The 27,828-nt window shown below is 34.9% G+C and overlaps 1 protein-coding gene across 1 annotated transcript in view; it reads left to right on the top strand.

Annotated features, from left to right (window-relative positions):
• jdp (DnaJ domain-containing protein) overlaps positions 1 to 3,341 on the top strand; it is a 43,781-nt gene extending 40,440 nt beyond the window's left edge. The window contains exon 5 of the mRNA XM_090390085.1: positions 3,235 to 3,341. Within this exon, the coding sequence (XP_090246211.1) occupies positions 3,235 to 3,341 (107 nt within the window). The remainder of the gene's footprint in view (positions 1 to 3,234) is intronic.
• Positions 3,342 to 27,828: the final 24,487 nt, after the last annotated feature.

Genomic DNA, 27,828 nt, shown 5'->3' with positions numbered 1-27,828 from the left:
ACTAAAGATAATTTGAGGAATCCTCACCACATTCAGATTTGCTCTGTTAAGGAAAAATAAATAAATAAATCAAAGTGTTTTTCAAGGCATATAAATATCTTTTGTTTGAAAAAGTAATACAGTAAAACCTTCCCATTTGCAGGGGTTATATTCTTAGTCTATAAGAGGCAAATCCACAATTGGTACAGTTAAGGACTTATGGGAAAAGGACTAGTTAAGTTCCTAACTTGCAGAATAGAGTATATGAGTTATCCCAAAAGTAATGCATACTGTGTGCATGCTGCTCACTCCATACATATGCACTACTTGACATTTATCAGGATAATAATTTGAAGTTTAACTTTGATATTAGTATGCTTGAAATAGAGTTCTTGCATTGAACATTTGTGTAAAGGCTTTTAAAAATGGATGGTGATATTATTTTAGCTCAGATTACAATTTTAGATCAAAGATCCTTTATCAAAATTGAAACTTTACATGGTTGAATGCCAACACAAATATTTGAATTATTGCAGGAAGTGTGTGGCAGGTCAACAGTAGGTCACAGCAAGATTTCATATTGGTCTTAATGATTGTCTCAAGATCACAACAGTGTTGGGAACAAGCAACACTCAGGTAGACTGAGAATGTTTACAGACAACACACATCAGCAGTCATTATTACCACCATTTTGTAGGAGGATAGATGTATGACCTCTGAAGAAATAACCAATGAATGTGGAATGTTGAAATCATCTGTTCACTGAAGATTTTGGTATTCCACATTCCCAGAAACTCTGGAACTAAGTTTCCGGGAAGAAAAAACTACCACCTTCGTCTGATTAACTTGGCTATGTTGTGATAAAGGCCCATAAAAACTCTTCACATCATTGATGAGAAGACAGTGATTGTCTTCTCATCAATGTGAAGTGACTGTGCTACCTACGAGGGTGAACAACAAGCAAAGCATAAGGATATTGCAACAATTACTCGCAATGTTACTGACAAGAAGGGGAAGTTTTTTTTTTTTTAATTCTAATTTTCCTATGCTTTGTCAATCTAGAAAAAATATTTGTTAGAATAAGAATGGAAGATGTATTAAAGATATGAGAAGTATATCAAAAAACCTTATTAGAATAGTGAAAGAAATTTATACAAAAATCAAACACTAAAACTGAAAACACATTATCCAAAGAATGAAGAGTTAGAAAAGCTATAAGGCAAGGTGATTCAATGAGTCAAGCACTCTTCACTCTTATTATGGATGAAATTATTAAAGAAATAAAGAAACTTAAGTTAAGAAAGGTGTTAAAATAGAAAATTAAGAATTAAAAATGATAAATTATGTAGATGACACAGTACTTTTTGCATAAACAGAAGATGATTTAAACAAATTGCAGAAAATATATGAAAATTTCAGTTAATAAAACAAAATCATTGGCTGTTTAAGAGGACCCTTTAAGAGCTAAATTGGAATTAGAAATAAAAATAATGGAACAGGTAATGAAATTTAGGTATTTGGGCATAGAAATTAACAGAGGCAATAGAATAATGGACAAAGTCAAAAATCAAGAGAACAACGCTAGTAAAATAGCTGGATTCTTAATCCTCTATTTTATATTGCACCTGTCGAATGAAAATCCTATGTACATAATGTCCAAAATCTAGCAATCTTGGAACCTGGAGATAGCTGGTTTTTGGGTAATAAATCTAACCAAACATAAAGTGCCAAAATTCAAGTACAGATAAAAGGAAACTCATCAGCAGCATGGCTGTCTATGTTTTCGATAGTTTTACGTACCTGATATACTTATTTTTATTTACTACATAATTTTATTCTTATTTATTATTTTATTGCTTAGACTGCTGATTAAAATTTGGAAATGAGAAACTTGGTACCATGAATTGATCACCTATAAAATCACCAGTAATAACATGCCATTTAAAAAATAATAATAACAATAAAATGAGGAGAAAAAATATTTTTTTACAGGGTGAAGTAGGCTTTTAGACTTCACGTGATTGACACCGAACAGTTTCCCATTGCTTTTCATCAGAACACCACCTTCGGTGGCCTTTAACATCAATGCAAACTTTCATAATAAAGAAAAAAGAAAAAACACACGTGTTTGTGTATGAGTGAGTGAGAGGAAACATTACATTATGATTCACTCAAACTGCAGAGGCTGGATGATAATCTTTTGCCATGTAGTAGATGTCAGTTTATCAGGTGACAAACTTTTATAGGAGACAAGCCGTTTTCTGAACAAACCTTTACTACGTCTTCAGCCATTTTGTACATTTGAACAACAGATGAAAGTGGAAATTACTAACAAAATTCTAGATATTTGTGTTCGGATACTTTTAATACAGTACATGCATAGCCCGTTTTTATTACTAAAATACTAAACATACTTAAAAAAGTGAAAAAATATGGCCATAATTGAATACCTTGAAAAAGCTTGCCAAGTCATAAAGCAAATTTTGTTTTGTGAGTTTTTTATTTTCAGGGCACACAAATGATACAGACATCCAGTGATAATACTCTCCATCATTTTAGAAAGTAGTAATATTTAATGATACAGACATCCAGTGATAATACTCTCCATCATTTTAGAAAGTAGTAATATTTAACTAATATAAAGGTTAATAAAAATTAATATCAATAAAGATTAATTTTCAAAGCCAAGAAATGCCAAAATGGCAACTTTAACTTGCATTTTCAATATAGTCAGAAAGCTGCCTTCTCTGTCAACAACAATTATTAAAGACTAGTGAGAGACAAACACAGAAATATGTCACGAACATCACATGGTTTATGAACTGATCGTAATTCAACATTTCACAGCAAATTTTATGCTGAGCGTTTGTATGTATGATGCAGGTACACTGTGTTTATGTGTATAATATATGTGCAAAAAATTATATAAGTAAATGAATAAATAAATATATTTGGTAAACTGCAGGCTATCATTTGCTAGCCAGCAGACTTTCATAAGGCCATAGCATGTTTACTTATGGCATTTGAAAGTGCCGATCACCAAAATAAATGCAATGATATGATGTTACTAATGGAGTTTTCGAAAGCACATAAGTTAAATATTAGCATTAGTAATGACAAATGATGCTTATACAAAAAAAAAAAAAAAAATCAACTACTGCAGATCTATCCTGCAACCAATTCCTCAATTTGAATTTATGCATGCGTGTGTGTGTGTGTGTGTGTGTGTGTGTAATTTATTTTTTATAATTTCAGGATCTGAAGAAGAATCAGCTAGCATGCTCTGGTCAACAACTAAAGTACCATGGGAAAGAGATTCTGGAAGTGAATTACTCAGAAGATTTAGAAATTATCAGATTTAAAAGATAATAAATTTAATGTTTGATATTATAATTTATTTCTCTTAACCCTGCAGTGATAGTGTTGTTGTTATTTGGTTTTTAGGAGCATTAGCAACTAAGGGCATATTGCCCCGGGGATATGTGGAAAGGTCATTCCCTGACCTTTCCGCATCCTTCGTATTTGGCGGTCACAGGCTTGAACCCTGGTCTAATCAAGAAGCGCGCACTGCCGCTCCTGCCCACCTGGCTACGGAGGTGTCTGCAGTGATACTGCTATACCTGTTAGTTCTAATTCAAAAATAACAAGCCCACATTAACTGTTGATTGAAGATAAAACTATATTTTATATATCTTCCTAAACATAGTACAAATCTTACTTGGTATGGTTCTGGATCCCCCCCGGTTATAGCGCAAGAAGACCTCTCTGGTCAGGCACTAATACATTTGTTATATTATTTTGCACAGGAATCACACTCATTCTCTACCAAATATTTCTGTGTGTTTGTTGCTATCTGTTGCTTTCTGCCTAGCTTGAGAAATATTTTGTCTCAAAGTGATATATTACTGTTCATGCAAAATAATATGAAAACACATGATTTATTCTTGAGGGGATTGTTTGTGAAAAAGTTTTTTTTTATAATTATTTTTGTTTCATGGTACGTTGGATTTATTTCAGTTATTTACATTCGGGCAGCTGGATATTCCTCTATGGTAAGTTAGATACTGTTTTCTTCTCTTTATTTATTTATATATATATTTAACAAGTATTATTTTTTGATGATCACTTCAATCATAGTGTATGAGAACATATTGAAAAATGGTAAAAATAAAAGAAATATGACAGTGCAAGAGGCTAGATATATATTAAAATATAAGTTTATAACTATATATATATAAACTAGTTTCAAATAAACGGTGAGAAGAAATAAAAAAATATACTTTGCGATATCCAGTGTGCATGCAGTATTTTTCTTAATGCATTGTGCAAATATAAAAGGTGATATTCACTCGGGATAGAGAGTTAGAAACATTCTACTTTCTTATATGACAAATTTGAATTAAATTTTGAAAAAAAAATCTGAAAATGGAAGTAAATTATTTACTTCCATTTTCAGATTTTTAAATACAGTAGAACGTTGGTTTTTTTCTGGAATAATTAGAAAGGCTGACTTTTTTTTTTTTTTTTCTCTTTTATATTAACGGTAGTATAGTAAGCTCCGGTTATAGTGATTATGTTTGCAAATTGAATTTTGATCATAATAAGTGAAAGATCGAGTTTACTACCTATTTATAACATATTGTACAAACAAAAAGCCCAATAAACTGCAAATTGTTTTTATTGTTTTATGGTTTGACCTTCAGAAATGTGTTGTAGAAAAATATCAGAGACTACTGGGTTTTCTCGGAAACCACGAGTGAATTTCAGATTAGTTTAGCTCCAGATTTGGTAACAATAATATCGGCCCAAAACTGTGTGATTTATTATTTTTCTAATTTTTTATGGTAAAATGTGAACAAAAAGAAAACACGTAGTTTAAACACTGCAACAAAAAACGGACATTATTAATAGAATTAGAAAAGGTAAAAATTTAGGAAATCTCTCCAAAGAGTTTAATTTGGGGACTTCAAAAATTTACTATCAAGAAAAATTCTAATGCTATAACAGAATGTGTGTCAATTATGGACAGTGAAGGAGGATCTAGCAGGAAAAAGACTGTCGAAACCTGAAAATGCCACTTTAGAGAGTGCACTCACTTTATTTTCTTGTTTTCTTCAGAGCAAAGTTTAGGTGAACAAGTGTCTGCCCCAATGTTGTGTGAAATAGCATTGGATTTTAATCGAAAATTAATAGATAATGAAGATTTTAAGGCAAGCACAGGTTGGCTGAAAAACTTTAAACTGAGACACGGTATACGTGAACTAGATAGATATTCAAGGCAAGAAACTTTCTGTTGACCAATTGGCAGTAGTGTCCTTTGCAAAGTAAGTTTGCTTCAGTTAAGCAAATTATGAGAAAGAAAACATTTATAATGTTGATGAAATGGGCTTATTATGGAAAGCATTACCGAGAAAAACCCCAGCCACTAAAGGAGAAATGTCTGCACCAAGTTTTAAATTAAAAAAGAGCGAGTTACAATTGCTATGTATGCAAATGCCACTGGGATGCACAGGTTCTCCGTGCTTGTTATCGGCAAGTTGAAAAAACCGAGAGCATTTAAAAATCTTTCTAATTTTTCTGTTTTGTATAAAAATGCCTGGATGGATGTTTTTGTTTTCCAAGATTGGTTTATATATTTTTTTTATTTAATTAATCTTATTTAATTTAATCATAAGGTAAGATTTAATTAATTAATTTATTTAATTAATTATTTATTTATTTTTTAAATTAAATTTATTTAATTGTACCAGAAAAATTATCTGGAAAATTTGGCTATCCGGAAGAGGTCTGACATCAGCTATTCTGGATAACTGACATTCTACTGATAATATACATCCATTTTCAAAATGGAGTATATTATTTAAATTTTTTTTTTATTTATACACATAAGTATAAATATTGGAAGAAGGATTAGCTACTATTGCATTGTTGATTACAAATAATGGTTTAACAGTGAATTTGGACAAATGCTGCAACATTGCTATTGCAGACTCACAAAAAACTAAATGTCCCTACAAAATTGATAATCAGGTAATAAAAAGAGTAAAGATGTTTTGGACTTGAGAATATGGTTTTCTGCCAATGGAACCTTTAATGCACACATCCATAAGATTATATGCAAAAGCCTCCAAGTTTCTTGGATTACTAAAAAGTGTTTTGATTTTTCCAACATACAACTAAAAAATTCTTCATATACAGTGATTATCAACCTGATATTTGAATATGCCTCACAGATTTGGAATCCTCATAGTAAAATACTCATCAAACAACTGGAACATATTCAGAAATCCATACAGATTTTTAGTGTATAAGTCTAGATTATAAATTGATGCAAAGTCTTATAATGAATGATGTACTCATTTCGAGATGGTACCACTCTATCATAGAAGGCTGTTACTGACCGTAAGTTCTTTATGCATCCTCTTGACTGGAAAAGTGGATGCCCCTGAGATACTCTGCTTGATCAATTTTAGCTGCCCTCAAAGAGCTTTGAGAAGACATGATTTGCTGCATTAGACCATTCAGAACTAATAACTGAAAATTTAACTATTTCAATAGAACTGAGAGATTGTTAAATGAATCTAATATTGATATTTTATCTGTATGTATCAATATTAAAAGAGAAATAACAAAGTTTTATTTCAAAAACTAAAGAAGTAATCCGTAACTCATATCCTGATCTACAGATATGACTATGAAATCAAAATATAGGTATCTAATATGGATCTCCTTCTAGAATGAGGGAAAAAAACAAATAAAAATAAGCATAAAAAATTTAAAAAAAAGCTAATCCTTCATGGTTAATTTTTTAATCAAGAGCAAACAATAAAATTAAATGGCAAGTGTTTTGTTAGAAAAACACTTATCTTTTTCATCATTTTTTTTTTTTTTTTCTAAATGCAAATCTCTTCTTGTAATATATGCTGTATTATATTCTATTTAATTATTGTATCTAAATTATTATTAGTTATTTTCCTCCTCTGTAAGGCCCATGCTGTTTTGGAGTAATAAAAAAAATAAATATGTTTTTTTTTTTTTTAAATTGAAAAATGGAATTTTTATTAAATACTAAAAAACTGCTTACAATAAGTATTGAAATTATGAAAAGATGAAATATGGTTTTATTCGAAGTGGAATTCAAAAAACCCACCAACTTTTCTAGAAATTAAAAAGATAGATTAGACCTGTTAGATTGTGTACTACCATTTTTGCTACAGATGTTATCACTGCAGGGTTAATAACAAATCAACTTTTCTTATTAGGTGTTTTATTTTAACAGTATAAAATAGGTGTTATGCTCAGTGTACAAGTGATCTTTAAATTTTTACTGTAATGACTAATTTTTGTTTACCCTGTTATTCTATTCTTGTTAATAGGTGGCAGAAAGACTGAGTAATAACTCATTTTCTAGCATAAACTGTGAAATATATAATTCTATTAATTTAAATGATGACCAGGATGCTATAACCTGTCTGCAGACACATTGTAGACTAATTTTCACCCCCTCCTTTTTTTTACATTTTTGGCTTAAAAATACGTGCATGTTTTTTTTTCAAATGTTGACACTATGAAATTCATATTTTTAGTGTGATATTGAATGAAGAAAATATTGATTTTTCAAAAAAAAAAATCAAGTGAGAGAGAGAGAGAGAGAGAGAGAGACTTTCATGGGCATAGTGTGGCTTCTTTTTATCTTTTTGGGAGGAACTTGATCAAAATATTTTTAAGGCTTTGAAAAGCTATAGTAAATTAAACAATAGAGGCATACGATGCAAGAAAGCAAGCTTATGCAGCATCAGCCAAAAAAAAAAAAAAACAACCCCTCCATTCATTCCAAATACTTCTCTCCAGCTCAGCCTTAAATTTATTTAGGCTATCAACTTCCACATAATAAAAGATGGAAGTCTGTTCCACCCATCAACTATCCTCTGGCTAAAGGCAAATTTCGGCACATCTAATCTACAACTTTCTTTTCTCAATTTGAATCTGTGCCCCCTCAGGTTCTTAATCTGAGCAAGAGGAAGAATCCCATCAGCATTCAGCTTGCTCAACCCATTCAAGGCTTCAGATCCTTTGCAGCTGCCTACTCTCCAGGCACTGCAATTTGTCTTAAGCCTTTCTTGGTAAGAACACACCTTTGTTCCCCCTTACCAATCTTGTTGCCCTTCTGTGTACTCTTTCTAGCAACTCTGCTTCCTAAAATGAGACCTCCAGACCTGTACACAGTACTCTAGGTGTGGCCTGACAATTGTCTTATATAATGGGATAATCACCTCCCTGTCCCTGCTAGAAAAATTCCAATACATTATTGACAAGACTCCATGACCTGCCCTGGCAGCTTCTCTACACTGCTCAGTGAACTTCATATTTGACTGCACAATTACCCCCAGATCTTTTTCACTTTCCACTTCCCTGAGTGTAGTACCACGCAGCTGGTATGTTTCTCTTCGGTTATTGATACCCATATTGCAGTACTTTGCGTTTGTCAATGTTAAACTTCAGTTGCCACTTTTCAGCCCATTTGCTCAACATATCTAGATCCAGTTGGAGTAGCATACTGTCGTTAACAACCCCACCAACCTTTGTATCATCTGCAAACTTGGACATTAAACCTGATATACCTTCATCAATATCATTGATAAATATACAAAACAACAATGGGCCCAACACCGAACCCTGGGGAACTCCACTAATAACATCAGTCCACGAAGAGCAGTGTCCATTGATTACCACTCTCTGTCGTCTCCCACTCAACCATCCCTTTATCCATTGTAGCAACTTACCTTTAATGACATACTACTTCAATTTGTACAGCAGCAGTCTTCCATGTGCAACAGTATCAAAAGCTTTCCTGAATCCAAGTATATGATATCAAAATTATTATTCTTTGCATCCAGTTCACATCATAGTATCCAATGAAATTGGTCAGACAGGACCTCTCTAACAAACCCGTGCTGTGTCTTAACTATTACTGCAGACTTGTCTAGACAATCCTGCAATGCTTCTTTAACCAGTGATTCCATTATTTTCCCCAGAACACAAGTTAAACTAACAGGTTCATAGTTACCTGTGTCACCTTTTAAACCGCCTTTGTGAATTGGTGATACATTTGCACACCTCCAGTCCATGCTGCCTCCTTTAATATAACTGGATAGATCCATCCAACCCTAGGTGCCTTTTTTGTGTTTAACTTCAACAATTTCTCCTTCACTTTGCTCTCAGTTATTACAAAATCACTTAGCTCCCTGTTAGAGTTTGATAAATTTCTGCACTCCCCTCATTGAATAACTCCTCATGTGTGAATGTTGATGCAAAATACTCATTCAGTTTATCAGCTACCTGAGCATAATCATCAATAGTGAACCCATCTGTGTTAAGTGGTCCAATCTAATTCATCTCTTTCCTTCTAGAGTTTACATAAGTAAAGAACTCTTGGCTGTTTTTCTTTATATCCTTTGCCAAATATTTCTCGTACTCTGCCTTCGCCTGCCTCCTTTGTGACTTGATTACAGACTATATTATATCTGCCATAGGCTTCTGTGTTGCCTGATAATTTATATGCACCCCATACATTTTTCTTCTCTGCCATGAGCCTCATTAGTTCATCTGACATCCATTTAGGCCTAAACGTTGAACAGTATTTCTTAGTTGGAATGAAAAACCAAGTAGCCTCCAAAATTAAGTCCCCAAAGGCTTCCCATTTAGAATTCAACATTGGTAGCACCATCAATTGATCCCACTGTACAGAATTTAAAAAATGTCTGAGACACCTGTAGTCACCTTTACGAAGCAAAAGCTCTTCCCTTTAGCCTTGATGGTAGTTACATCTTTAAGTAATTCCCACATCAGTACATTGTGATCACTGTCACCCAGTAGTTCCTTTATCTGCAAATTCTTAATGCATGAATAATCACTGCTGATAATCAGATCAAGAGTATTACTGCCTCTGGTTGCCTATCGAACATGTCGCTGTAGAAAACAGTCATCCTTCCCAATGCTTATTTCACACCAAATAGATTCAACATTGCATTGTCCACCAACATCAATTGGATGCACTTCCTTGGATTTTGTGTTTCTTAACTAACAGCACAACCCCTCCCTTTCTGTCCTGTCTATCTTTCCTGTACACATTGTACTCCCCAAATTCCAATTCTGCACTGCTTATGTCTGTGCTATCCCAACAGTATCTGCCTTTGATGTCTTAACTAGTACTTCAAGCTCATCAAATTTATTAACTATACTCCAAGCACTGGTGTACATGCAAGTATACATCCACCAGTTTCTACTCTTAGTTACCCTAACACAGTTCATGTATTTATTTGTCCCACTATGATTCCCAGCAGTCCTGGAAATCTCCATTGCCTTGCTTTCCAGGCTGCTGCTCATTCTAATAGAAGTAGTGCAAGAATCACTTTTGCCTCTGTCTACGGCCACTGTTAACCTTTTAGTCTATGTATCCCCCCCAAGCTAGCAGTTTTCCGACCCACTTAACACTGCCTTGATAGCATCAGCAAATATTCTTGCACCCTTTCTATTTAAGTGTACCCCGTCCCTGTAGAAGCAGTCTCTCCTCTCAAAAATTCTAACCCTTGAGCTTTGCACAATCTCTCCAAGGCCAAATTGATTGACTAGGCTCTCTGTATATTTTTATGAAAACCCCAAACACGAGAGGTATTAGAACCTATAGTACTTGGTAACGTGCTTGGGTTGGAGGTTGAGAAGTTGACATTAGACTTGAACTTCTGTAGACTGTAATTTTCAGGAAATATGTACGAAAGAAGGTTGTTCCAGAAAACAGCAGTTGAATGAATGAATGATGGGGGCGCCTCCGTAGCCAGGTGGGAAGGAGCAGCAGTGCGTAGCACACGCTTCTTGATTAGACCGGGGTTCGAGCCCGTCACCACCAAATATGGAGGATGCGGAAAGGTCAGGGAATGACCACCGCATATTCCGGCGCAATATGGCCTTAGTTGCTAATGCTCCTCAAAACAACACAACACAACACAATGAATGATGAAGATGAAAAGTTGGTTCTGTGAGTTTTAAGTTGGACAGTAAATGGATGTTGGCTGGTGGCGGCACGTGTTCGGACTGTTTTGAAAGAGAGAGCGGGAGATTCAGAAGAATAGTGCCCAGGGAAGTATCCGTAGAAAAGGCATGCAGCAGAAACAGTATGTCTATGAGACAGCAAGTGGAGAGACTCTGTTAGAGAGGAGTCATTAATTAACCAAATTGCCCTCTTCTGAATGGAATCTAGAAGCCTGAGAGAGGTTTTGGGGGCACCGACCCAGATGTGGGAACAATATCCCACGGTAGGGCGGATTTGCGATTTGTACAGAGTGAACAGCTGTTTGGAAGAAAAGTAATGCCGAGAGCAAAAGAGAAAACCAAGTTTTTTAGATGCAGAGGAAGCAATATTTGTAGTGTTTGTGCCAAGAGAGATTAGAAGTCAGGGTAATCCCCAAAAGAGATATATCATTTTGCCTACAAATTGGTGTGTGGAAGAAAAGTTCCAAACAGCTGTTTGGAAGAAAAGTAATGCCGAGAGCAAAAGAGAAAACCAAGTTTTTTAGATGCAGAGGAAGCAATATTTGTAATGTGTTTGTGCCAAGAGAGATTAGAAGTCAGGGTAATCCCCCAAAAGAGATATATCATTTTGCCTACAAATTGGTGTGTCACCAAAGATAAGCATAGGAGCAGAAGAATCCTTTTTGCGAGATATAAGACAAGACTGAGTTTTAGAAGGATTGAAATCAACTAAGTTGTCTTTGCCCCACTGGAGAATTACCTGGAGATTGGCATTTAAGGAATTGGTAGTAGATATTCGAGAAATTGAGGCTGATTGAGCAGGGCAAGGTTTCTCAAAATGGAAAGTGGAATGCAATGCTATCATCAGCAAAACTATGGATAGGATTTTCCAGTCAATGGAAGAAGGTCATTAATATACAAGAGGAAAAGAGTGGGGGAAAGAAGAGAACCTTGGGGGGACACCAGAATTAGTAGAGAAGTTAGAAGACAAAGAGCCATCTACTGTCGCCCTCAGTTAGTGATCAGAGAGAAAACTGGTAACCAATTACAAAAAACAGTTGGAAATCCATAAGATGGAAGCTTGTTTAGAAGACCTTTATGCCTAACACGATTGAAAACCTTTGAGATGTCAAGAGCAACTGCTTGTGTTTCACTGAACGTTTCCCTTGAATTTGTCCATAAACGGGTAACATGAGCCAGAATATCACCAGTGGATCGACACTGACTGAAGGTTTCTAGGTAGTTTAAGAGTTGGTGGTTAATTGATTTCTACATTAACAAATATTTTACTAATTTGCAGGTTGCATAAACTACAGGATATGTAATTCTATGAAACTATTGATGACCATGATGCTATAATCTGTAGACACATTGCAGTATCCTGGTTACCAATTGTTTCATTTCAGTTTGCATTTTAAAATCTTATTGTGGCACTATATTTATAGCCAAAATCTTGGCAGTAATGCAGAAAAACAGAGCTACAGAAAAACATTGTGCATTTTTTCCACAAACATACGGCCGAAAAGAATTATCTACATATGGAAGAATATTAATTTAATATGATATTGTATTTGAATAGATATTGGAATTTTGATATTTTTCTAGACAGTTAAGGAAATATAATTATAGTCGGATATAAGAAAATTCTTCTGTCACTCCTATTTTGTAGAAAAAGAACAATAAATAAATTTAAGGAAGGATTGGTCAGTCCTCTGTTTCATGAAGGGTTTTTTTTTTTTTTTTACTCTTAAGTTTGATGCTGAGTGAGTCTGATTTTCTTGCTTGAATTTTCTTTTATTAATGCTAAGATTATCCCAAATAATATTTCATAACAATGAGCTAAGCTGTTTTTATGATCATATTATAATTTCAATTTTCCAAATTGTAAAGTAAATTTATCCATTTTTAGTTCTAATCAAAAAATTCAGTTTTTAATCTATTATTTTGATGTAAGAAGTTCAAATTCTATCAGAATTCCAGTTACAATTATATGTAAATATTTGTTGAAAGCAGTATATTTTTCATATATTGAGATTCTCTTTTTTATATTGTTATGATTATCAGTATCATAAGAATATAATACTGATAATCATAAGAATATAAAAAGAGAATCTTATGATTATCAGTATCATAATTATTAAACTGTATCATTATTACAAGTTCAGGTTATTTCAGTCAACTGCATTTGAAAATGAGAACTATTTTTCCACAAATTTAATATTTACATACTAATAGTAGTATTAGGCTTGGGAGAAATCTAATTAGATCTTCATGATATATAAAAAAAAACTGAATATTTGTCTACCTTGAACAGCCGTAGGTAAACATAAGATTTATTATTTTTGCTCATGCTCTTAGACATGATTTATTCAAGTAAATCAGAAATACAGGTAGTTCTCGACTTTACGAGTTAATTTGTTCCTAGGCTCGTTGTAAAGCAGGAATTTATTTCCCTTAGACAATGTTCAAAATAGGGGTTATGTTATCAACAATTTTGTTAGTTAGCTAATTAGTTTGTTTAAACAATAATTGATTTATCCAAAGAAATGAAAACGTAGCCTGTAAATTCAAGCAAATTATAATAATAGAGAAATTATTTATGACTTACAAATGTTTATTCTTTTGTATAATGAAGAATGTTTATTCTTCATGAAGATGATGATGATCTTGATGATGAAGAATGTTTATTCTTCATGAAGATGATGATGAAGAATGTTTATTCTTCATGAAGATGATGATGATCTTGATGATGAAGAATGTTTATTCTTCATCATCGACTAAGTGCACACTCGTTGATCACTTATTATTGGCTCGGCACTCGTTGGTTTTTTGCACAAAGAGTCGTCTTCTTCAGAAATGTTTCAAGAGGCGTTTATTTCCAAGATAATCTATTTTCTTTATAAATTTCAATAGCACGCATAAGCATTTTTTAACGGAACGCAGAAATTGCAACTAACACAATTTGCGCAGAATAAGAAGTGTTCCGAAGTCTTTTCTGTAATGGTATCGGGCGCATGCTGGATAGTGTTTAATACAAATAATGAGATTTCCAGGCAGGTTTCCAACACTAAAATGAGAAACCAGAAAGACTAGGATTGATATGAGCGTCTACCAGTCCCTTCAAGACAAACTCCTGTGTTCTTAGATTTACTCTGAGAGATAAAGAGCAAACTGCAACATCAAGAGGCGTTGTGTTTTTTGACCCAGAGGTACCTCTCAGATAAGGGGGGCCCAGGGTGACTGCAATTAATGGTTCTTTAATTACTTATATGAATACAATCAAAAGTGTACATTAGAGAATAGTCCTGAAGAAAGAAAGATCAACAAACAAAGTATAGTTTATTACACATATATAGACATGTATATTTATTTACAATAAAAGAAATACTAAGTAACATAGGAAATTAAGATTATGTTATGTTGTAAGTGTTAACTTTACTCAGGATAGTTTTACATTTAACTAGTTAATGAGTAGTGGTAACATGGCATAATTCTTCATATAGTTCCGGTAAGCAATCGTTGTTAATACACATTAGGTAGAAAAGCTTCCAGCTAGTCAAATTTATAGGCAAATGTGTAAGGTTGACATATAGTTACCTTTACTGTTACTGGAAACGCAGTATCCAGTAGTTGGGACAATTTGATGGCACATTCTGGCCTTCAATACAGAAAATGAATGTACATCTGTGTATTTATCTGGGAGGAGAGAGGTTAGTATGTGATATTAGGTGGGGAATATAATAGTAGATGTGGTCATTCAGTAATTCCAGATAACCAGTCGTTAAACTAAAAGACGAACTTACCCAAATACTTCCCTAGTGACTTGCTGGGTGCTACTTCTACTTTGCTATCTCTCATCATAGAAGTTTTCGTCAGTTTTTCCATGTTCATCCAGAACTCTCGTTTTTCCCATAGTCCCAATATATACATCCCTTTCCCCTTTGGATGGCCCCTTTTTTGATTGGTTAGGAGCCTATTTCTGTGGGGAAAAGCAAATCTAGGATCACCTGTCCTAGTAATTAGACACGTTTAATTTGAGAAATGTATCGAGAGAAAGGAGCGAATTATTAATTGATATACGGTGATATTTCTGGATTATACCAAGGTATTCTCTACATACAAAGTCTATTCTCCTCTATCCATTTTCTGACAAGAGTCAATTCGCAGTAATCAGTTCGAATTTCTCTCAAGAATACCTTCCTGATTCCGATTTACTCACTGGCCCCCCACAGATTTTGCCACTGTATACCTGAGTTATACAAGCGCAGCACCATTTAGCTGATCCTATCGAATGTCGGCTTCATGCAGTGGATTAACCGAAACTATGGGAGTGAGATGGAAATTTGATTACTGCTTTCCTAAGAATAGAATCGGACAAAACAACTTTCAACATGGCCTTATTACTTCACACCTATAGTGACTAACAAAAGTAATGTAGGGCTATTTATGAGAATATTTTACAATGTAAAAATGTTCACATTTTTATACTCCTCCCTTCTACGGCGAAATTTTTCGAGCAAGGGGGGGGGGGGAAGAAGTGACCTCTTGCTCAAAAAATTAGGCTTTGGGATGCTTTCCTAAAATAAAAAAAAATTGCATGGAGCCTTATGAATGGGGGGGGGGGCAAAGGGTGGAAGAAGAACCAACCTTTCTCCTCTAACAAAATTTGAATTGCCCTTATCTAATATACATAATACAAAATAAAAGATAATTACATAACAGTTTTCTAAGAGCCATTTGGGTGCCAATAGACAAAAATATTATCTCGGCACATAAAACAAAACTTCCTTCCCCCCCCCTTTTTTTTTTTCAACCTTACCTTGGTCGTCACAATTTCTGTAAGATCACATATGAACAAGCACTAATATATTCTATAATGTTCTGTTTATGAAATAGCAAATGTCTATAAGTTGTAAATAAAATAAAAATGTCTCTTGTATCCTGCACTGTTCTTTATTTACTACGTTGTTAAAGTGTTCTCTCGTTGATAACTGTGAATCTTGGGGAAACGATGCTTTGAGCTCCTGGAGAAACACTACACCAGCGGTCCAAAGGGCACTAAGGTGATTTCCACTTCTAGGACAGGCTGCATGTAGCTGCTACGACAAACGTTCGCTCCAATGTAACATGATATGAAATAAAGGAAAACACAAATTAGTACCTGTTCTCGGCCTTAAAGACATTTACAAAGTAACATATACAGGGCTTTCCAATAGTAACGCTCGATTTTTGTAACGCAATAAAACAAATTGTGAGAGTGATAGTGATTTATTTTTATTATGAAGTATATGTGTTAACATTATGTTTTAAAAATTATATCAGATAAATGTCCGCCGCGGCTTTGTCTGGTTTGGTTAATCCTGGATACCCAATTGGTGATGACGTTATCGCATAAAAGTGGCTCAATTTCAGCAATAACGCGCCTAATGTTGGCCTTTAAGGCGGCAACCGTCCGTGGTTTGTTAGAATAGACTTTGGATTTTAGAAAGCCCTAGAGAAAAAAATCCAGTGGTGTTAGGTCGCAGGATCTGGGCGGCCAATTAACGTCACCATTTCGCGATATAACAGAACCTTCAAATTTCTCATGCAATAGTGTTACTGTATCACGTGCCGTATGGCACGTAGCACCGTCTTGCTGAAACCAAATGTTTGTTAGATCGATTCCATCCACTGCAGGCCAAAAAAAATCTCTTATCATAGCCCTGTATCGCTCGCCGTTGACCGTAAGTGCCACTTCTTCTTCGTTTTCGAAAAAATACGGACCGATTATTCCGCCGGACCAAAGTGTACACCATACCGTAACTTTTTCGGAATGTAGTGGGACCTCATGAATCTCCCGTGGGTTTTCGTCGCTCCAAATTCGTCAATTTTGCTTGTTAACAAAGCCACTTAACCAGAAATGAGCCTCGTCACTGAACATTATTTTTCGCCCAAAATCAGGATCGACCTCCAACTGCTCTAGCGCCCAATCAGCGAATACACGCCGCTGCGCATGATCGTTGGGCTTTAGTTGTTGGGTTAATTGCACTTTATAAGGGTGAAGCCCTAAGTCCTTATGCAGGATTCGCCAGGTTGTCGTCGAAGACAGGCCAAGTTCTTGAGCCCGACGCGGAATGGACTGTTGCGGATTCTCACGCACACTTTCCCGGACTGCAGCAATATTTTCAACGGATCTCGCGTTTTGCTGATGTACAGACACTTTCAGATTTGCCACAGACCCAGTTGCTTCGAATTTGTTTATTAAACGGTGAATTGTGGATTCTGAAGGACGTTCGTCGACACCATAAACTGCACAGAGTGCACGAAACGTTTGACGAGTAGAACATTGGTTTTGATAATAATTTTTTACAATTTCGACTCGTTGCTCAGTCGTGTAACGCTCCATAATAAAATGCAGAGACTAACTGAATACGGCTACCAAAGATACCACCTGTGTGACTGTCGACTTCGTCATGCGCTGTTGCCAAACATCGAGCGTTACTATTGGAAAACCCTTTACCTTTAGCATTACACATGTTTCATTACCAAGTCATACATTATACATACAACATTATGCGACGACTTGTATAGTTATATATATGTGTGTGTGTATATATATATATATATATATATATATATATATATATATATATACTTAGCATTGGATATGAATTATGTTCATGACCGTTATTATATAGTCAGAAAACACATTAAACACACAAGGTTATTATACACTCATGTTGATACACATTTTGGTTAAACATAAAATAGACTAGTTACTCCTCAAAATACATAAAGATTTACTAAATTACATGCCCAGAGTAACTTACAATAGTAAAGTTTAGCAGAATATTTATACACGAAATTACATTTTCGTAGGATTATAATGATATAGACGCTTACATTGTCTCACATTATGATAACAATAAAGGAGAAAAAAATAATAATATATATATATATATTTTTTTTTTGCCATTTCCTTTTTTTTTGAATAGATAGGGAAATTTCAGTTGATAGGATAATATATTTGGTTAACTTAAAAATATAATTCTGCACGGGGTTGCATGGCTATTTTTTTTTTGTAATTATATAGTCATACGTGCAGCAGAAGAATCTTCATATATAATAAGCTAATATGAAAAACACTATATTGCTGTCTCCCCAAAAATGTAATCAGTCTCAATATTGCCTGGCTGTAACATTTGGCTAGAAAATGATGTAAACTCTCATAGAATATGGACATTTATATGTCCGCCATTGGATATGTTCATTAGATAGATTACATAATGGATATATATAACATACACTTGACATAGGTGGTACATATGATTAGATAACATTGCAAGTTTCTAATATACAATGCTTCCTGCAATGCTCTATGAGCACCAAGTTTACTATTAATAGTTATTCTGTCACTCCAACCCACCAAGGAAAAGTTTTTTTTTTTTAAAATAGATATGGTAATTTCAATTAGTAAGATAATATATTTGGTTACTTAAAAATATGAATAATAATAATTGAGTACCTTATAGCTATACATACAAAGTGTGGTTACAAGGGTATATAAAATAAAATGACCTCTAACAGCAATATATTAAGCACTATACAATGGAATTTTATTCCCACCATTCCTGGGTTGAGACAGGTCTGATCTTTATGAGGCCCTCGAATTCTGCCCATTGTGTGAGGACACCTACTGATTGGACCACACAATGCTTTTGTTGGTGGTCCCAGGGGCACCGGAACTTGTGGTCCCTCACCTCAGGGAGTGCTTCCTGTTTGTGACAGAAGTCTTGTATGTTAAGAACAGTCTTAAAAGGCAAGCTGCCTTGAAGGCTTCGGGCTTTCATCTTTCCATCTGTAAAGATGATCTTGTAGGGACTTATCACAGGGCTTCACCATGCTCCGAAATGTGGGGATGAGAAGATCCCCGGATTGAAAATGGCCGCCAGATTTTGATCGTCGCATGTTATCAATGCAACTTCCTCTGGGGCAAGCGGCCCTTCCCGATCCCACACAAAACGAACATCAATAAAAACCCAACTAGGAAATGGGACTGCCACCATCTTGCTTGGATGTTGGGTCGTGAGAAACACACCTGGAGAAACTCTGATGGCAGTTGGTTGAAAATCTACTCTCTGCTCGGTTTCTCATCCCTCCGTGATCTCTTTATGGGTTGTGACCCTATTGATCTGCATCTTCTATAGGGCTCGGTAAGTACCTGGGGGGGTCATCAGCAAGTCCGCCCCAGGGCACTCCTAGCTTGTGGCCTCAGAAGAGGGAACATAAGTTGAGCCAGCAATCATCTGTTGCACCAGAGTACTGAGGTAGGACCACATTCTGATGAAAAAGATGGTCACTGGTGAAACTGCAGATGGGAAGTCAGCAACACAAAAAAAAATAAGCATCAAAAGATGGGAAAAGATAATTCCATTCACTCACTTCTTCTCTCAGGTCCTCGTTTCAGTCAAAAGATTTGCTTCATTTACTCTTTCCTTCTCCTTTTATGCATAACTCCGTGGAGAGAGAGAAGGGGGGGTAGAAAATCTTATAGCAATTACACTTCTCAGTTATACTTCCCATTTATTCTTCTTATTCTCACTCTCTGTCATAATTATCACTGTTTTGCTTCCCTTTCATTCGTCTTCAAAAAAAAATGGATCACTTGATTTATTTGCGAAAGCATGCCAAACATGAAGAAACCACAAATATACCCAACAAGGCTAAGATAAGAGCAAAATTGGTATTTTGATCCAGGAGGTAAATCCTCCATCAATTAATTGATGAAACCATACTGACCAAGGTGACTGTCCGGGTGCAAAACTAGATATATGGGATACTTGTGAAAAGTTAGGTTGACTTATTTGTAGCATTGGGTCTTCCAAACAAAACTCTGTCTTTACAGGCTGTTATAGTTCGAGCAATTAAACACAAATTTTCTTTGTGACATTTAGTATCTGTCTTGAACTGGATAGTGTAAGTGGTTGTTTCTTGAGTTAATTTAACTGATCTTGTGACCACTAATATGTTTTGGAAGTTTACTGAGACAGTTCCAGCTAGGCATGTCGAAAATGCTTGAAAACCGGCAGAATTACTTAACAAATACAGGTCACTGTTGAACAAAAGCCAAGAATTAGGGTTGAATTTGAAATTGTCTGCAATTCTGCCCAGACACGATAGGAGGGAGTATATGATGAGAGCCTTGTCGATCAATTCGGCCCTGGAAAGATTGTGCAAGGCTCAAGGGGTAGAATTTTTTTCAGCCTGGACTGTACTTGTTAACAGGAGAGATTGCTTCTACAGGGATGGGATACACTTAAATAGAAAGGGTGCAAGAATATTTGCTGATGCTATCGAGGCAGTGTTAGGTGGGTCGGAAAACTGCTAGCTTGGGGGGAGACAAAGACCAATAGATTGACAGTAGCCACTGGCAGAGGTGAAAGAGATTCTTGCACTGCTTCTATTAGAATGAGCAGAAGCCTGAAAAACAAGATGCATGATATTTCAGAGACTGCTGGGAGCCATTGCGGTACAAGTAAACACATGGGTTGTGTTAGAGTAGCTAAGAATAGAAACAGGTGCAGGTATACTTGCGTGTACACCAATGCTAGGAGTTTAGTAAATAAATTTGATGAATTTGAGGTATTGCTCAAAACATCAAAGGCAGATATTGTTGGGATATCAGAGACGTGGTGTCACACAGATATAAGGGATGCAGAACTGGAATTTGGGGAGTACAACGTCTACAGAAAGGATAGACAGGATAGGAAGGGGGGAGGGGTTATGCTATTAGTTAAGAAACACATAAAAACCAAGGAAGTGAAGCCAGTCGACATCGCTGGACAGTGCAGTGTTGAGTCAGTTTGGTGTGACATAAGCATTGGGAGATCAAAATTGAGAGTAGGAGTGTGCTATAGGCCTAATGACTGTGATGAGTATAATAAGAAACTGTACAGGGAAATAGTGGGCCAGTAAATCAGAGAGTCTTATAATGGGAGATTTTAATTTCCCAGATATTGACTGGAATTTGGGGGCTGGTCACTCGCACACTAGCAGGGCTTTTGTGGATTTATTGGATGATTGTTTTCTACATCAGCATGTTCGGGAGGCAACTAGAGGGAGTAATACTCTTGATTTGATTATCAGCAGTGATTCTTCATGCATTAAGAATCTGCAGATAAATGAACCACTAGGTGGCAGTGATCACAGTGTGCTGAAGTGGGATTTACTCAAAGAGGTAACTACCATTAGGGGTAAAGGGAAGGGTTATTGCTTCCGTAAAGGCGACTACGATGGACTGAGACGGTATTTAAATTCTATACAGTGGGACCAACTGATGATGTTACCAACAGCAAATTCAAAATGGGAAGCATTCAAAGAACTAATCTTGGAAGCTACCAGGCTTTACATACCAACCAAGAAATATTGTTCAAGGTCCAGGCCTAAATGGTTGTCAGATGAACTAATGAGACATATGGCAGAGAAGAAAAATGCATGGGATACATACAAATTAATGGGTGACATTGAAGCTATGATAGATATAAGTTGGTCTGTAACCAAGTCATATCACGAAATTGGTTCTTATAACATATGATAACGATGAAAGTGTAGTGCGTTTAATGATTTGAATTGGTAACTAATACAATTTACACAATAAAAACCTTTTAGGGAGTTATATAGTGAAAATTTCAAATTCCGAGGTTTGTTGTTTGGTTTTTAGGAGCATTAGCAACTAAGACCATATTGCTCCGGGGATATGCGGTGGTCATTCCCTGACCTTTCCGCATCCTCCGTATTTGGTGGTCACAGGCTCAAACCCTAGTCTAATCAAGAAGCATGTGCTACGCACTGCTGCTCCTGCCCACCGAGGCACCTACTTCTGAGATCGTGGAATGAATTACCAAAAAACAATGTTATTTAGTTCACATTACGATATTTTCACGACACGATGGTAACAGATATCGTAAAGCGCGGTACCCTGTATTGTATAACTACGCGCGTGTTTGAAATGCGGTATTTATGAATGTTTAACATTCATTTTTTTGCAATTAATGTTCATATTTTCGATGTTGTTGATACTTTGGAAAAAAAAAAAAAAAAAAAAAAACTCGTAAAGCGAGAACTGCTTGTATTGCCAGTCCAAAGAGGTATATCTATAATATAGTGTTGTTTATTTCATATTAATTTTTAACTACTAAGTTCAATAACCATAAACGTTTTGGTAGTGCAGACTTATTGCCATAGCTGTAAATAGTACAGGGTTGTTAAAATTAAAGTATCCCTATGTAGAGGGCTCTGGAGTGAGTTATAAGGCTCATACTGAAGAGAAATTTGGACAACAGGTACAATAAAGAATGCACTCCATTTATTGGAAAAAAAAATAAAAATTAGTTACAAAATTTGTCACTATATGGTGCTGTGGAAATACAAATCACTTCAACAGCACTACAATTGTTCAATGTGTCCTCCATTTTGGTCAACAACAGTTTCCATTCGAAGAGCAGCATTTTCTACAGCAGAACATAACATGTCAACTGGAATAGCCAGCACGTGACATCTAATGCTGTCCTTCAGATATGCCAGAGTTTGACATCCTTTCCGATACACCTGGTTCTTCAAAAACCCCACAACCAGAAATCGCATGGGGTGAGGTCTGGTGGTCGGGGTGGCCAAGATGTCTGAAAACAATTGCTGATGACCTGTTTGTCTGTAAAGTGTTGTCTTAGCAATCTTTGGACACAGCGGTGGATGTGGGGTGGCACACCATCTTGCATGAATATGGTATCCTGAAGGCACCCACATTGTTGCAGCTCTGGTATTGCGCAATTTACCAACATTTCATAATATCATTCCAGTGACGGAACAGGTTTGAGGTCCAGTCAGTTACAAAAAAATATGGCCCAATCATGAATGTAGCCATAAATCCACACCTTACTGTCACTTTTGGAAAATGCAACAGGACCTCTTGGATAACTCGAGGGTTTTCTGTTTTTCCCCAAATGCAACAGTTGTGCATATTCACTTGTCCATTTAAGTAGAAGTGGGCTTCATCACTCCAAAGGATGTTCCATGGCCAAGTGATATTCACTGTCATTCGTGCCAGAAACTGAAGTGCGTATGTGAAACGAATATCTGCATCACCATGCTTTAGCTGCTGTAGCATGTGCATCTTGTAAGGATAGTACCACAACATCTGATGCATTACTAGCCTTACAGTGGAATACGGCATGTCCACTTCATGAGAAACAGCTGGCACACTTGTGCTACCACATGGAGATTGACATGATAAATCCATGACAGCCATAGTCACACATCTTCACGGAGCAATATGGCCTTAGTTGCTAATGCTCCTAAAAACCAAATAACAAACAACAAGAAACGTATCTTCAGCACGAGGAGTCCACTTGTTTTCGACCTCTACCTGGTTGAACACCAAGATGTCCTGTCGCTTCAAATTTCGCAATGATTTTGCGGACAGCACAAACAGTCGTAGGTTCATGCCTTATGATGCTGGAATTCTCTGATAGCTGCTGTTCTGATAGTACAGCTTCACTAATAGTGCCTTTTCCTGCAACGTTGTTGGTATTGCTGCTGCTGCTGTAGTGCAGGCAAACAGCTACTGTACGATTTTGAAGAGACTGCTTTGCTTTTCTACAGTACAGTAGAACTGAGTAGTGGCACTGTGGCAATAACTTATGATTATGCAAATAACTTACGTTATTTGCATAATCGTAACTAAGATAGTTAAGCGAGATACGACATTTTGTAACAAATTTTGTTTTTCCAATTAATGGTGAGCACATTCTTTATTGTACCTGTTGTCCAAATTTCTCTTCAGAACAAGCCTTAGAACTCACTCCAGAGCCCTTTACATAGGGATATTTTAATTTTAACAACCCTGTATATTCTGTAATGATTATGGTTTTCTAAAAACCTAAATGATTCATGTGAAAGGTAAATAATCTTACATTGCATTCAGGTAACCTAAATGAAAGGTTAGATTATATGAATGTTTGGTATTGGCAGCAAAACACTAAGAATTCAAAGAATAACAGAAAAAGATTTCTTCAATGGCATTAATCATTCACCCTTAAAGATACAAATGTTAAGAATTAACACATAACTGACAGCAGCTGTAAATCATCATCAAAATGAACAAATGTGACTGATTCTGCACAAGTAGTCAAATATATGATCATTTAAGTAAAACATTAGAAAGGAAAAAGAACTTTGTACATTTTGGATTAGCAAAGATTTTATCTTGTTAAGTTAATGCCTCTCTAATGTTATCTTATTTTCGACATACCTATCCTGTATGATGCTACACTCTGATTGTATCTTTACAATATCTTTTGCTAGAACAGACCATTTCATATTTAAATTTTTTTAATGGGATAGTTGAATTTTCCAAGGATACAAACTTGGATTTATTCTTACCAGAACCCACATTTAAAATATCTGGTCAGACAATATATAATTTTTATATGAAGCTGTGCTTCTCCTAGTTTTCATTTTGTGTATTGTATTTTGATTTTCATAGGATACCTCCTAATAAATCTGGTGGAACTTTATTTTTTACATGTAAAATTGATCACTTTGAACTATACAGATTTTATAGACAGGTTGTTCTACAAATGCTAACATGCTGGCTACTGTTTAGATGATATGTTTCTTTTATGTGTATTAAGATATTATTTTGTCTTTAAGATCTCACCTATTGCTGGACTTCTGTATTCTCTGGTGTAGTACAAATAAGGTTTCCTGTAGTTGACTGATGATCACAGTTGGCTAATACGATAGATAATAAAGCAATTGGTCAACTTCTGTTAGCAACAACAAAGTTGATCCAAAACATAACTGCAGAGGAGTAAACTGTATTGTTCTAATACAGTATTAGTAAACTGTATTAGAACTCAGATCTAATAAAATAGAAATAACTAGATGATTTTGTCTAGAGACTTAAATAATTTTGTTAAAACGGTTGTTTTGGGAAGTAGGATCGTTGAAATACATAATTGTTATTTATTTATTTTTTTAACTGGTTTGAAAGTCACATCTGTATTATATTTTTTGTGTATCCTTTAATCTTTTCTCCTGTTCCTTTAATATATGGTACTATGAATTTTTTTTTTTTTTTTTTTCTGTGTTTCTGTTAAACTGAATTGTGTTTCCTTGTTTACAAGATACTATGTGTTGGTTTTTATTTCTGCACTTTATGGGAAGCCATTATTAATTAATGTTTTAGTTATCTTCCAGGAATTCTGTCACAAATTCTATATGTGCCACAGAGTGAATAGATTATAAACCTATATATGATATTATCTTGGATATTACATATACAAGCTAGTTATTTGGATCATAATATTTAACTTATTATTTATTTATAGTTTTTATTTTGTCTATGGAAAAAAAAATTGACTTTTTTTCTGTCTGATGCAGCAAAAGCCTGGGGCTTCTTTCACCACATGGCTAATACCAATACTAGATAGTTTTACTGTAAGTACTAGTTGAGTTTTATAAATTTCTATATGGAAATAACTTACAAATATAATGATTTCTTTAAAGTCGGATAATTTTTTGGATATCATAGTCATTCATTGTAGAACAGATTAAATATTCAATTTATGGAAAAAATTCCAAAATACTAAATTAGCTACTTAAAGATGAATTAATTGACTATGTCATAAAGGAAATGATCAATTCAATTAACTGTTTCTGCCCTCCAATTTTTAGTTCTAAGAATAATGTGGTATATAAAAATTATTCATCAAATAAATTTCTTAATAGTTAAAATAGCACTTTGATGTATTCCATAAAATTTTACATAACCAAACTAGAGCTTTTCTGCATACAATTTAAAAATGTATCTTTGAGAAAATTTCAAATGTATTTTCAAACATTGACTATTGTTTTGTAGTTGCTTTTCTAGATTTGGAAGAGGGATAAAAGTTTAATTTTTTTTAAGTTAAAACTAACAGCATAACTGCTGTATGTTGTGCAGCTGACTAATTAAAAACAATCTGAGTAAGCCTAACTGTTAAATCAATTAGTGGGTTTTTTTGGATTATTTATAGTTGGGTCTCAAAGTACACAGGGTTCCTGGTAACCCCGCCCCTTCATAAGTTGGGTTCCCTCTTATAGAAGACTACTGTGCTAAGGTAAAACTAGGTGAATTCCTATAAACCACTTTATTTTTGTATACTGAATGTACATAAATCTTAAAGTACAGGACAAGTCTGTCCTCAAAAAGGATGTGTTTAGGCTTTGTGATAAACAAATTATCATCCTTATTAATCAATAAGGTATCATCTAGTTCAAGTACAGAATTCTTACTTATCCAAACAAATGCATCCACTGTGACTTCAGCCACCCCCCTTTCCATTCTTTTCCCTCTCATGAGTTGCCGACTGCCATCATGAACAGACAAACAGTAACTACAAGTCACAAATGTCAGTATGAATCAAGGGGTAAGGCACATATGAGCAGGATTGCTTACTCCGAGTCACGCATACTTCAAGATTCTACTGTACATAAGATTTAAAAAAAGAGAGAGAGAATTTGTTAATTGGGAATAATGTAAAAATTAACAACTATATAATTATTGTGACATGCATTCCAAATGTGATAATGTATTTTCTTTCCAGTATTGAAGATCTCAAATTTTCTTAAATAATATATTATATTATTTGTACAATGGGATTTTTTCCCCTGTAATTATAAATAATACTGTGCTTCAGAAAATAAAGATACCATAAATTAAAATACTTATTTTAATTAGTGCAGTAATTATTGAAGAAAAATTTCAATACAGAAACTATAATCGTATGTATCCAATTTAATCATTTTTCCTTACAGGAAAATACATTTGCTATTATTCCTACCTGCATTCACATTTAAAAGTGGATTTTTACATCTGTGCATATCTACCACAAAAAATGTTCATGTTAGGGGGAAGGATAAAACTCCTCAGTTTGAGGTGCTACTAATTAACCTTAAATCATTGTACTAGTAGAAATCAAGTATTTGTAATACACTGCAGTCACTGTGCTGGGTGTGTGGTTTTTTTTTTTTTTTTTAACTGTTGGAGCCAATATTGAAGAATTTCAATTATACATAATACTACTATGCCAATTCAGGTTGCTTTTTTATGTATCTTATTTTTGCAGAACAGAGGTTCCCCCTAAATGAATTATAAATGATGCATTTGGGTTGGTCAAGATTTTTGCAGCTCCAGCGAATGCCAAGTTTTAATTTATATTTAGTTGTTTTATTAAATTATTTTCTATAAGTGGCTTTATAGTTCTAGCCAAGCTCCGTGGTTTATTTTGAATTTAGATAGCGATTTTGAAAGTTAATACGTAGTGTCCATAGATTTTACGTTTGTAACTTGCTGCTATTGTTATACGATACGAAATACTGTTAAGGTTTAACGTAAAACTAGATAGCAAAATATGTAGCACTGTATTAGAAATCTGTTAGATTAGTATTATCAATAAAATTTATTAAATTTAATTGTTAATTAAATTATACTTAAATGGAATAGTGACCCAGACTAGAGCAGCATTCACAGAATAGCCAGAGTGCTGTGGCTCGTGGGAGAACCAAAGGGGGAGATTCTCCCACTCATCAGTCTAAAAAAATGCACAAAATGTGAAATGTTTACAGACCTGTCTAGAACAGGACATGATCTAGCCAAGGACGATGTCTTTGTTTGTGCTAGGTGCAGAGGCTGTGAAGAAATTAGATGCAAACTCAACATTCTGATGGGCGTCTATGAGAGTTTGAGGTGTAGGGTAAATACCGTTAAAGAAATTGAGGGACCCATCAAGCTCTCAGCTGCCC

Source organism: Mastigoproctus giganteus, chromosome 2 (assembly GCF_048544385.1).
Source record: "Mastigoproctus giganteus isolate SK-2022 chromosome 2, ASM4854438v1, whole genome shotgun sequence".
In the NCBI taxonomy this organism is placed as follows: domain Eukaryota; kingdom Metazoa; phylum Arthropoda; class Arachnida; order Uropygi; family Thelyphonidae; genus Mastigoproctus; species Mastigoproctus giganteus.
This window is presented reverse-complemented; position numbering and strand designations above follow the sequence as displayed.